Source organism: Vicugna pacos, chromosome 11, assembly GCF_048564905.1.
Source record: "Vicugna pacos chromosome 11, VicPac4, whole genome shotgun sequence".
NCBI classification, from domain to species: Eukaryota; Metazoa; Chordata; class Mammalia; order Artiodactyla; family Camelidae; genus Vicugna; species Vicugna pacos.
Window position 1 is genome coordinate 40,587,075 of NC_132997.1, and position 13,462 is coordinate 40,600,536.

General features: G+C 42.5%; 1 protein-coding gene across 2 annotated transcripts in view; it reads left to right on the forward strand.

Annotated features, from left to right (window-relative positions):
- Positions 1-13,462, forward strand: part of GRID1 (glutamate ionotropic receptor delta type subunit 1) — a 624,094-nt gene that overhangs the window by 511,121 nt on the left and 99,511 nt on the right. For both annotated transcript variants that reach the window (XM_031682334.2, XM_072972326.1), the window contains exons 9-12: positions 2,449-2,550; positions 3,952-4,149; positions 7,870-8,194; positions 9,418-9,556. In XM_031682334.2, the coding sequence (XP_031538194.2) occupies positions 2,449-2,550; positions 3,952-4,149; positions 7,870-8,194; positions 9,418-9,556 (764 nt within the window). The remainder of the gene's footprint in view (positions 1-2,448; positions 2,551-3,951; positions 4,150-7,869; positions 8,195-9,417; positions 9,557-13,462) is intronic.

Genomic DNA, 13,462 nt, shown 5'->3' on the forward strand with positions numbered 1-13,462 from the left:
GATGCTGTGGACAGGGACTGAGAGACAGAGCCCTTCTCTCTGGAGCTAAAACTCTAGAAGGACAGGGCTTTATCCCAGCTGCTTTTCCTGCCTCCAGTCTCAGTACTCACGAATAATTACAATCCCAATAGAAGGACAGGTAAAGACTGGTTGATCAGTGCTACACAGAGCCTCATTCCCAGGTGCTGATCTAAGCCAGGGCGGCACAGAGTTCAGATGCCCCTTCACCAGTGCCAAGGAGGTTTGGCAGCAGGTGTTAGGCATTCAGGTCCTGGTGCAGAGTAGAATATCCAGTCCCTGGAGCTGGCATGTCATCACTGGGACAAGATTGCTTCCATTATGACTCTGTAAATCATTGGGGTAGTAAAGGGAAACTTCATAACACCACCTAACCCAGGAGGTGCAGCAGATCACACATAGGGTTGAGCAGCCCCAATGCCTGGGCTAACCAGTTGTGGGGATGAGATGCAGGCTGCCCAGATACACATCAGAGAGTCCCCTGAGTCCAATAGCAAAGGGTCTGAAGAATGCAGGGGATCAACACCTTGACTCTATTTGTCTGAGTCTGTCTTTTCCCTTGCACTAGCATTTTAATGGATTCTGGGTCCCAAGGCTATTTCCTAAGACCCATTGGAGAAATAGCCATGATGTTTCTTTCTCACTATACCAGTTCCCAGAGTATGGCATCTTGATGTCCTTGAACAGGACTTTGGGTAGAGCTTAACTTTACTCTTCACTGCAATGCCCCCAAATTAATGAGTGGTGGCTGTGGGGAGCTCCTCGGAGTAGATGGCTGTGGTCTTAACTGAATGACTCATTTGTCACTGCCAGGTATCTTGTTATTTAGGGTGGAGTGGGTCTTAGCTGGTATCATCATATCTGAAGTGACAGCGGGAGTTTCCAGTTTCCTTTAAACTGGTCCTAGAACCATGTATCTCATTCTGATGTTCCTGCTTTCGTCCTCCGGGTTCTAGTGTCTTCCAGGTGGAGTAGTCCCTCAGATTCTGGAACTGTGACCTCACAGAGATGCTGGGAGGGTAGGAGTGTCCTTCAGTGGCACTACTGATGGCTCCTTTAGGGCACCTGGTGGCACTTCTCCACAGAGGGCTAGTTCTTTCGCTCAGCCTAGCTAGGGGTCTTGTGGGTTTTCCTTGATGTAGGGTAGATCTGTCTGTGCCAGTCTGATCTTTTAACCCCTTGCTACTGAAATGATGGTTTATGGATCAGCAGCAGTAGCACCTGGGAGCTTGTTAGACAGGAATAATCTTAGGCCCCAGGATCAGAAAGTGCATGCAACATCCCTGGGTGGTCAGTCTGCATATTACGGTTCGTGGATCACTGCTTCCACAGTCCTGGCTGTGCATTAGAATTACCTGCGAAGTAAATGATCCATATCCAGCCTGCTCCAGACCAATTAAATTGGAATCTCTAGGGGTGGGGCCCAGGCTTTGGTATGTTTTAGAAGCCCTCTTTAGAGATTCTAATACGAGGTGAAGTCAGAGACCCAGTGACCTAGAAGAGCAGAGGTTTGCAGTGAAGATTATAGGGGAAGCATTAATATTCCTCTGTCCAAGCGCTGAGGTCCTGATTCTGTTGGCCTTAGATGGGGCCAGTCTCTGTATCTTTTTACAGCTCACCAATTAATGATTGAGGATCGTTGCTCAGACAAAGGTTGTATCGCTGTTGCTCAGGCCCTGCAGGGATGCAGGGAAGTGAAGCGGTCCCAAGAACGTCTGTGTCTCCTGTCGTTTCTGAGCCAGGATGGGGTTTCTTGACCCCCTTAGGCGCCTGTCAGGGATGCATCAGGCTACTGGACAGATTCTGCAGTTCAGGAGGGTACAGCAGACCCAGAGCATGGCTACAGCAGACCCAGAGCATGGCTATTCTTGGCCTCTACCTGCCTATCAGGCAAAATCATGAAGTTCACACTACAGTGAAGACAGACAGTGAGCTCCCGATCCTGCTTGCAGTAGGCATGCGGGTGCAGGACAGCTGTCTACGTGGGTCTTTGTTACCTGCTTCACTGTTGAGCCCCATCCTGCTCTGGGTGGTGGCAGCGGTTGCACTCAAGAACCGTCTGGCCTGGGCAAGTCAAAGGAGTCATTTAAGACAGAGGATACTTTGTGAGTGACACAGTGACATAGCCTCAGTAGGTGGACAGAGTAAAATTGGATATAAACGTTCATTCCAGAAATAAGTTCTTACCAACTGGTTTCATTTCAAGGAGGTAGCGAGTCCTTGAGATCCAGATGAGCTGACGGAGGAGGTGGGACTCTGTCTGTCCCACCTTTATTCTTTCTAAGGTTTTAAGATGGCTTTGGGTCTCTGGGAAACTCGTAGGGCTGTTGTCCGCCTATCTGCCTGACTCAGGAGCCCAGATTAGGAGGCAGTTCCTAAGATGTGTACACGTGCCCGCTCCGTCCCTCACACTCCCTTTTTCCTTCACAGCTGGCGACGTGGGACTCAGAGAAGGGTCTGAATGGCAGCCTGCAGGAGAGGCCCATGGGCAGCCGCCTCCAAGGACTGACTCTCAAAGTGGTGACTGTCTTGGTAGGATCATGGGCACATGGGGAGGGCCACCACTCAGGCTTTTGAGCCAGAGGCTTCTCTCTGTTTGGCCTAACGCTGGGTCTGGAGAGAAGAGGGTCTTAAGTAGTGGCTGGAGCTTTCAGAAGACCTTTCACTCTTGAGAATTTTGTGGATAATGAAGGAAGAATAAGATTGGAGATTCTGCCCTGGAGCCTCTGAGACGTTCCACAGGAGGTCACGGGGCTGCTCTAGGCCAGATCCAGTGCTGAGCTCCAGAATGGGCACAACTACACTTGTTCTTGGATGTCTACAGGATCTTGACCTACTGCTAGTCCTTAAAAGAGCTTTACTAGTAGCCAGAGCCCCCAGGAAGATGCTGGGAGGACATTTTTCCAGAACCCAACACCCTTGATGGGCCCATGTGACACAAAGTTCATAGCAAAGACCATTGGTTAGAATATTTCTGCACAATTGTTCTGGAATCAGAGACTTTTACATCTTTCAGACACCTTAGAAGGCATCTTCCTTTCCATTTCGTTCTTTGCCTTTTCTGAACTGTAGGAGACATTTTTGATTTATCTTTTATTAGCTGGTCAGACATGATCCAATCATTCCCCTCTGTCCTAACAAGCATGAGTGCCCCCTGGGTTCTAGAAGTCTTTGACAGCAGTATCCCTGCATTCCCCATATGCACACCATGAATACACATTATACCTTACACCCCTCCCCCAAATTAAATTAATGAGGTGTAGTCTCGGGGACTGTTGCAAAAGGCCCCATCTTGTTCAGTTTCACAGGTCTGTGGTAGGGAAGGTTGAGGTGTCTTCCAGATGATCCCATGCCCTCTAGGATCACATGTGACAGCACAAAATGTGTGAATGTGAACATACCCTGGATGGGACCCTGTGGGGTTTAATCCCGTCCTTGTCCTGTGACTCGGCATCCATCTCCTAGTACAGTCTGATAGTTGGAATACTGTCTTCTCTCAGTCCAATATCACAGAGCTTTGTTGTCATTTATTATCCTGGATGAGAAGTCTCCCCATTTCTTATGTGGGTCCTGGAGAATTATGGCATTTCCTAAGCACAGAGTCCTGAATGCCACAAATGAAGGGAAGACAACAAGTCATATTATTCTGGGAGATGGTGTTCTGGGCTGAGTCTCGGATGATAGAGGACAAGTAAATCTTTGTTCTTCCATCAACAAACCAGTTGGAAAGATTTTCCTGTGTCTTGTATCCTGAGTCTCCATAAAGTGCTTTAGGAAAGGGAAGAGAGGTTCAGACTCCAGGCCTAAATTGGGTAAATCCAAAATGTTCTGAAGTTATGATTCATTGGCTTGGTCTCTCCATCAGTACCCTGGGAAGATGTGTGTTAATGAACCTGTTATTGAGTTGAAGAACATTCATTCTGTTGTCCTCAGGAAGAGCCTTTCGTGATGGTGGCTGAGAACATCCTTGGACAGCCCAAGCGCTACAAAGGGTTCTCCATCGATGTCCTGGATGCACTGGCCAAGGCTCTGGGCTTCAAATATGAGATTTACCAGGCCCCCGATGGCAGGTACGGTCACCAGCTCCATAACACCTCCTGGAACGGGATGATCGGGGAGCTCATCAGCAAGGTAGGTCCCAAAGCAGGTCCCTGGGGAGGGACACCATCCTCTGCCTCTGGGCTAATCTCTTAACTGGGCCCATTGTTAAGTTGGAACGTTGGGCCCAGCTGGACAGAATACAGTCACCACTCTCCACACACCAAGACCCTCTTTTCCTCAACCCTCTTCCTCCTTGCTGTATCCATTTTTACTCTTTTATTTTCTCATTCCCTGGCGCTCTGTGCTTTCCTTCTGTGCCTGTTCCTTTGAAACCCATCCACTGTGTCTGCTGTGTAATACACCCTTCATAAAACCCACCCCAACACTGGGGCTGAAATAAGAACCCAGTTCTCGTGGCGGGGACTGGTGCTTGCTTATTCTCTTCTTCACAGCCCGAAAGTAGGTGTCTATATCATGTGTGTGTCCACATGCATGCGTATGTGTGCATGAGTGTGCGGGTGTGTCTGCATCACTGCGTGTAAGTGAGGTGGCATTCCCCAGCTCCTCGTGTTAATATCAAGCCATTACTCTTCCTCCTTCCTGTAGAACCTGGATCTTCGTTGAGACTCATGGCATGCAGCCAATTCATTGTGTCCCCTTCCTTGCACCTGCTGTCCCATGACTGACCCTTGGATCATTTCCTGACAGTCATTTATGATAGTGGATCTGCTCAAGTCCTCCCTGTCCAGTGTGACTATGGCCATCAGTCTCACCATTTCTGACATCCCTACAGACAACCCTGGGCTTCCAATGCTTTGACCCTCTTACTCCCAGTGACCTTTGCTCGTGCTCTGCTCCAGTACCCGGACCCATGCATCTTGTTAGCATCTTACACGTTGCTGTCACTGTCCCACTCCATGACTGCAACCTGTCCACCTGCTGACTTTTTCTGGCCTTTGTCCCTAAAACTCAGGCCCTTTGCCTTATAAACCCCTAAAGATAGACACGAGGCCCATATTCTCTCCAGTTTCTCCTAAGCTTTAAAAAACAACAGCTTTATTGTGGAATGATTTATACAAACAATTCACCCGATTTCTGATGTATAATTCAATGAGTTTTAGGAAATCTAGTGAGTTGTGCAACCTTCGCCATAATCTAGTTTTGCAATACTTCCATCGCCCCAAGGAGATCCCTCATACTCATTTACCAGTAATCCCACTCCCAACCCCAGCCCTAGGCACCATTAGTCTATCTGCTGTCTCTGTAGATTTGCTTTTGTGAACATTTAATACAGATGGAGTCACACAACATGTGGGCTTTTGTGTCTGGCCCTTTTCACTTGGTGTTTGAGGTTTATTCTTCTCTGAGATTTCTATGCCCTTCTGAGGCTGCATCCTTTCCCGCCTGGTGGGCCCTCTGTGGTTGTCCAGAGAAACTCCTGCTCCCTTCATCCTTTGTGAGTCTCCTAAATTATTCTTGATTTCTTGCTGTACTGAAACCCTGACTTGATTCTGTTATCTACCCTCTGACTCTGATGTTGTTCTACACAGTTAGAAGAGAAAATCGCAAATTTGTCCAGATGGGTGTACGGACAGTGTGTGGCCTCCCATCTCAGCCAGGCCTTCGGGACAGCCCACGTTCCTTAACTTGTTCTTTGTTGGGCCTCTTGGCTATGTTTCTTAGAGACTGTTTCCAAAATTTATCTTCCTCTTCAAGCCACCTGATAATCTTCTATCCTAAGTTAAAAAAAAAAAAGTCATCTTATATTCAGGAAAGAAATGGAGACTTCTGGGCATGAAATTCTACTTCAACTTCCTGTGAAATTCACATCTGTGGACACATGCTCTCACCCCCAGTTTCAGAGAGGGGAGTGTTTTCCCCCTGTTACAGCTCAGCCCTCCATCTGTGCCATGAGTCATTTCCCTTGTGCTCTGGACCTGGTTTCATAAATTAATTTCCTTCCATCCTATATTGTAAACCTACCCTGATCCACTAGGTCACTTTCTCAATCCTTAAATATGCCTCAAACTCTCTGAATCTTTAAAGCAACCACAAAACAAAAAACAAAACAAAACCCCTCCCTGGATCTTGGGTTTATGAGAAGAGAAAACAAGAGCCAGAGATACAACTGTGACAAGTCTGTGCTGCGACATGGTCACCTCCATCATTTTTTCTCCTTACTCTAGGTATGTTGTTGGCTTTCACAGTTTAGAACATCAGTACATCTCCCCCTCCAGCCCACATGTTAGACCTGATAAAATCTTTCTGTGTAGTTTTCTTCCATTTGAATATGTAGTTTGGCTCAGTTGTCATAACTGGTCATTCTAAACTAAACTTGGTTCTCACAATGCCTCCTACTTAGAGGCCCAAGAGCCAAGACGGAGATGGTCACTGTACCTTTTAATGCACTCGAGGTTGAAGCAAGTACTTTAAGCCCATTACTGCCGGCCAACATCCACCAAGGCATGAGGAGCCAAGGCTCCACCAGTCTTGGCAGCTTTAACCTTACAGTCTAGTTCCACCTTAATGAGGTTTTGTCTATTTTTTATATATATTTTTTATTTTTATTTATGTATTTATTTTTACTGAAGTACAGTCAATTATAGTGTCAATTTCTGTACAATCCCCAGTCATGCATAACATCCATATATTCGTTTTCATATTTTTTTCATTAAAGGTTATTACAAGATATTGAACATAGTTCCCTGTGCTATACAGAAGAAACTTTTTAAAATCTATTTTATATATAGTGGGTAACATTTGTAAATCCCAAGCTCCCAAATTTACCTTCTCACCCCCTTTGCTTGGTAACCATAAGATTGTTTACTGTGTCTGCAACTCTGTTTCTGTTTTGTAGATGAGTTCATAGTGTCCTTTTTTTTTTTTTTTTAGATTCCACATATTAGTAATATCATTTTTTTTTCTCTTTCTGGCTTACTTCACTTAGAATGATGATCTCTAGGTCCATCCATGTTGCTGCAAATGACATTATTTTATTCTTTTTTTTATGGCTAAGTACTGTGTCTATTTTTAAGTTAAGCCCATCTGGGAAAGCAAAAGTCTTGGGAGGTACGTGCGAGGTCACAGCACTGGATGCCCAGAGGGCCCCTTCACAGTACGGTTCTCCTCAGGAAGAATCAGCCATATGTCTGAGAAGCCATGAGTTAAGGGAGGTGGAAGATCAAAAGAAGTAGATGACCCCTTTTTTCTTAGAGGACGTTACTGTCTGATGTACAGTCTGCATATGAAACAACCTAAGACATGAATGAGATTCGAGGTAGCTGTACAACTCACCAGAGAACTTGTAATGTGTTTTAGAAAAGAGAGACATCTGTGTGGCCTAATGGAGCTGGGAGAGGCTTGATGAGAATAATGGAGTGTCCCTGTGGCCTTGAAGTATAGGAAAGAGGTAGCTAAATGCAGCAGGAAATAGAAGGGAGTCGGAGGGGGCGGGGGCACAGCAAGAGGGAAAGACCAGGAAGAGAGAGAGTTTGCTGGGGGGACCAATAAGAAAGTGCAGAAAAACTGCAATTCGCACAGGAATTAAGATGGTTTATAGACTCTCTCCTCCAGAAGGGGTTTCCACGAGTTTCTAGGGTTTGGGAGAGAAATTTGTAAGGCGAAGGAGATAAGAACAGACAACTTAGCGCTGGATTTTCCCTACAGTATTCAAGGTCACGAGGGGTCAACTCTTGACTCCCCTTCCTCTGAGCAGAACACCCCGAAGGCCAGAGAGGGCAGGCGTCGGCCAGGGTGGCACCCAGCAGTAAGCTGAGGACCGCCGTCTGATGAGATGGGTTTGCCTTTCAGAGGGCAGACCTGGCCATCTCCGCCATCACCATCACCCCGGAGCGCGAGAGCGTGGTGGACTTCAGCAAGCGCTACATGGACTACTCGGTGGGGATCCTCCTCAAGAAGCCGGAGGAGAAGATCAGCATCTTCTCCCTTTTTGCTCCGTTTGATTTTGCCGTCTGGGCCTGCATCGCGGCAGCCATCCCGGTGGTTGGCGTGCTGATATTCGTGTTGAACCGGATTCAGGCTGTGCGGGCCCAGACTGCCGCCCAGCCCCGACCCTCCACTTCTGCCACTTTGCACAGTGCCATCTGGATCGTCTATGGAGCCTTCGTACAGCAAGGTACCCTTCTGGTTTTCCCCCCCGCTGTTGAAATAGCCCCAGGGGGCCTGGAAGAACTTGTCCATTGGCAAAGTTCTTGGATGCATTTAGCCAAAGTCATTGCAAATGCAATTTTATTTAGTCTTTAAGGTAGTACTGATACCATGCTGCATCCAGTTTCTCTGAGTAATGTCACCTAGGAACTAAATGAAATAATGACACCAAGAACTTAACTTCAAATGCTGATTTTCCACTTTAGATAAAATTAACTTTGGAGTTCTGCTTGGCACTTTTGCTCCCCTCCCACATTAGACTGATTGTTATGCAGACGGGGTTGTCAGATGAAAACTGTATCTTGCTTAAATTTGAAGTCTTAATGGGATAAAAATATCACAATTGTTTTGCAATCACCTAAGCAGTACTTCAGCCATTCTTGAGATCCAAAACCTCCTATCTCTGAGGAGTCTGGAGAGCACTTGTAGGGGTTGCGGGATTGTGCAATTTTGACCAGAAACAACAGATTGCAGAGTTGCTAACGTGAGTCCTGGCCCTGTTTGCGGCATGGCAAAGCATGCATTACCTGTTCGAGAGGTTTCATATGAATAGTCAGTGAGAAGCTTTTTTTCTGCTATCACCTAAGGGACCAAGGAGAAATAAGTGGCCTCAAAGAGGCAGCTTCTGACTAAAAGTCACATGCAATGATTTCTGAAAAGCCTAAAGAAAGAAAAAGTCATCTACTGAGGGCTGCATATTAATAAAAGTGATTTGGTACATCTCATTTCCGAGGTTTAAAAGAAAGCGAGGGAACACTGCAGGTAGGAGGTAATTTTACACTTAAAGAATTCCTGAGCCTATTCCATGGGAATTTAAAATGGGAAGGGACCTTCTGTACGGTCTCAGCTCTGGGAGTTCTCCACACAGTGAGGCAGACTCTTCTAATTGAAAGATTTTGATATTCAGAACTCAATTCTTGGCCTTTTGAAATACATCACATCACTAAAAATGCCAGTCCGAGCTTTTCCATATTTTGTGGTCCTCCCATCTCTTTCCAAGATTGGTGGTCTTAGGATTTTTTTTTCCCCAGAATTGTCACCACCCACCAGAACCAGCCAGCCATCACTTTCAAGCTCCCCAGTTCATCACCAGGGTGGGTCCCTGTTCCTGGCCCCGGGGCAGATAATTTCCCTGGGGATGAGAGTGAGCGTGGAAGCTCAGGACCAATGCTCTTCACCTGCCTTCTGCAGGTGGTGAGTCCTCAGTGAACTCCATGGCCATGCGCATCGTGATGGGCAGCTGGTGGCTCTTTACCCTCATCGTGTGCTCCTCCTACACAGCCAATCTTGCTGCCTTCCTCACAGTGTCCAGGATGGACAACCCCATAAGGTAAGATCCATTGCTCCTTCCAGATCTGACTGTAGAGAGAAGATGCAAACTTGTCCAGGGCAGCCTGGTTGTCGCAGAGGCAGAGAAGGACTTGGATTCCAGATCTGCAATTTGATGATGGTAACCTTTAAATGCACGAGGAACTTCACTCCTGTTGTATTTTATTTCCTACACAATTAAATACATGTACAAATTCATTAAATAATATTTCTTTGAACATTTAAAATTCTGCTTATATGAATAATAAATCAAAACATTCAAAGTTAACAAATTAAAGGTCCTCAGACACTTAAAATTGTTAATTATAAATTTATTTAATCAAAATTTTCTGAACATTTAATTAAAATTAATTTAAATCACAAGTCTAATATATTTTTCCAGTCTTCAAACATCTAAAATTATTTTTAAAAACATGCCAATTATCACAGTGATTAGAAAACTTATTTCATTTACAGTTATAAAATTATAATATTATTGAAACCAAGGACTAAAAATGTTTCTGCCTTTTACTAGAATGTTAAAAACATGGCATAAAAGAATTAGTTCAACATAGTGAAATAACTCAGAACTACCTTTGCTTTATAATCAGATTCTCACATACTGTGTGAATTACAAAAAAACTCGGACTAAGAGAACGTGTGTTGGATGTGTGGTTGCTGAAGTGACCAAAGGCACAGGTCTAGTCTACACGTCCTTGGGTGCAACGTCCACTTCAGTATCACCTCTTACTTGATCCCCGATCCTGGTTTTCAGTGTCCCCGCTTTTCGTAGTTTCTTCTTTAATTCGTCATACTTACTATCATCATATTGATTCTTTTCATCCAAAGCTCTAATCAAGTCATGCATACTCAACCAGCTTCTATAGCTCCCAACTGCCTATTTGAAACAATTGAGACTCCTTGACTAGGATTCAAAATTCAGTGTGATATTATCTAGTTTTTATTTTAGTTGGCATATTAATTGAGATAATTATAGATTCATAGGCAGTTGTAAGTAATAATGTGGGGAGATCTCATAATATCCTTTAACCAGTTTCCCCCAGTGGTAACATTTTGCAAAACCGGGATATTAACATTGATTCAATTGACTGATTCTATTCAGATTTCTCCTCTTGTACTCATTTCTCTTTGTGTGTGTGTATGCATTAGATTCTGTACAGTCGTCTCGTATTAGTAGATTTCTGTATCCACCACTGCAGTAAAGGTGCTAAACGATTTTATTCCTACAAGGATCCCTTGTGTTGCTCTGTTATGACCACACCCACCTCATTCACACATATTCCCCTCCAGACCTGTTCTTAACACCCGCCAAACACTAATCAGTTCCCCATCTCTAATATTTTATCATTTCAAATATTTTATATAAATAAAATCACACCTTTCGGGATTTTTTTTTCTTTCAGTATAATTCTCTGGAGATTCATTCAAGTTGTTGTGTGTATTAACAGTTCATTGCTCTTTATTGCTCAGTAGCATCTAATATAACACAGTTTAACAGTTCACCCACTGAAGGACATCTGGGTTATTTCCAGTTTGGGGTAATTATGAATAAAGCTGCTAGGAGCATTTCTGTGTAGGTTTTTGTGTGAACATAAATTTTCATTAATGTGTGATACGTATCCAAGTATGCAATTGCTGTATCTTGTGGTAATAGAATGTTGAGTTTTACTAGAAACGAACAAACTGCTTTCTAAAGTGGCTGTACCATTTTACATTACTACTAATGATGTAGGAATGATCCAATTTCTTTGCATCTTTTCCAGTATTTAGTGTTGTCATTTTTTTTTTATTTTACCATTCTGATAGGCAGGGAGTGATATCTCACTGTGGTTTTAATTTGCCTTTCTCTAATGGCTAAATATATTGAACACCTTTGCTTATTGCTATCTGTATATCCTCTTTGATGAAATATTTTGACCATTTTCTAAGTGGGTTGTTTATTAATATATTTTGAATGTTCTTTGTGTATTTTAGATACTGGTTCTTAACCAGATGTGTGGTTTGCAAATATTTTCCCTAACTCTAAAGTTTATTTTTTCAACCTCTTAACAAGGTTTCTTACAAAGAAAAGTTTTTAATTCATATGAGGTACAATTTGTACATTTATTCTTTTGTGGCTCATGCTTTTGGTGTCAAGTCTAATTCTCTGCCCAGCCTTAGACCCTAAAGATAATCTCCTGGCTTTTTTTTTTCTTGTTTTTATTTTTTTTCCCCTCTAAAAATTTTGTCCTTTGACAGTTTACATTTTGGTCCACAATCAATTTTGAGTTAATTTTTGTGTAAGGTGTGAGATTTAGGTTGAGTTCTCTCTCTCTCTCTCTCTTTTCTTTTTCTTTTTTATTTTTTTTGGCTATGGATGTCCAATTGCTATAGCACCACTTATTAAAAAAAAAAACTATCCTTCCTTCATTGAATTGTTTTTAAATTTGTCAGAAATCAGTGGGGCATATTTGTGTGGGTCAATTTCTGGATTCTTTATCTCTTTCATTGATCTATGTGCCTATCCCTTTGCCAATACCCACTGTCTTGCTTACTCTATCTATAGAGTGAGCCTCAATATTGAGCATAGTGATTCCTCCCATTGTATTCTTCTTTGCCAAGATTGTTTTAACTAGTCTAGGGCCTACAATTTCCATATAAATTTTAGGATAAGCTTGTCTATGTCTATACAAAAAAAATCCATAATTTTAACAGGAATTGCATTCATTATAGGTGTTATTGAATTAAGCCAATAGATAATAATTTGCCAAGAATATTTATCATGAATGTCTATTGGATTTTGTTAAAAATTTTTTTCATTCCTTGCCATGATCATATGATTTTGCTTCTTTAGCTTCTTTAGCTTATATGGTAGATTATGTTGATTGTTTTTCAAATGCAAACCTTGAATGAATCTCATTTTGTCATGGTCTATGATTCTTTATGTATATTGTTGGATTCTGTTTGCTGACATTCTGGTTGAGGAATTTTGCATCTAAATTTATAAGAAATACTGGTTTGTACTGTTTTTTTTTATTGAACTGTCATTGTCTGGTTTTGATACCAGGGTAACCCTGACCTTATAAAATGATTTAGGAAATCTTCCTTCATCTTCTATTTTCTGGACGAGATTATGTAAAATTGCTGTCAAGTCATCTTTAAGCCTTTGGTGTTACTCTCCAGGGAAACCATCTAGGCTTGGAGATTTCATACTTTTTGTACTTTTAAATTGTGAATTAAATTTTTCATAGCTATAGGGCAGTTCGTTTGTCTGTTTCATCACCAAGTCTAATTTACAGTGTTTACAGCGTTGCTCACGTTTTCCATTGACTTGATCTTCTGCCTAATTGTTCTCTCAATTATTGGAAGTGGGATATTGAAGTCTACAACTATTTTTGTAGAACTGCCTATTTCTCCCTTCAATTTGATCAATTTTGCTTCGTATATTAGGTATATATATTTTTATAATTGTAATTGTTACATAGTCTTTTTTTTTGTGCCAAAACCCAGATGAAACATATTCTTATTGATGACCCCTTTCTCACTATGTAATGTTCTTGGTTTCTCATAAAAATTTTAGCTTTAAAGCGTAGTTTTTCTGATTATTAGCATAGCCACTCTAGTTCTCTTTTGATTCTTGTTTGCACAGATTTTTTTTTCTATCCTTTTGTGTAGTTTCAATCTGTTTGTCTCTGAATCTAGAGTTGCTTCTACACAGCATAAAGTTGGATTATGGTTTTTCATTCATTCTACTGATTTCTACATTTTACTTAGAAAGTTTAATCCATGTATGTTTAATGTAATTAGTGATAAGGAAGAATTCGCTTGTGCCATTTTGCTGTTTTATATATGTCTTAAATTTTTTTGTCATTCATTTTCTCTATTATTGCCTTGTTTTACGTTAACTAGATATGTTTTTCATTCCATT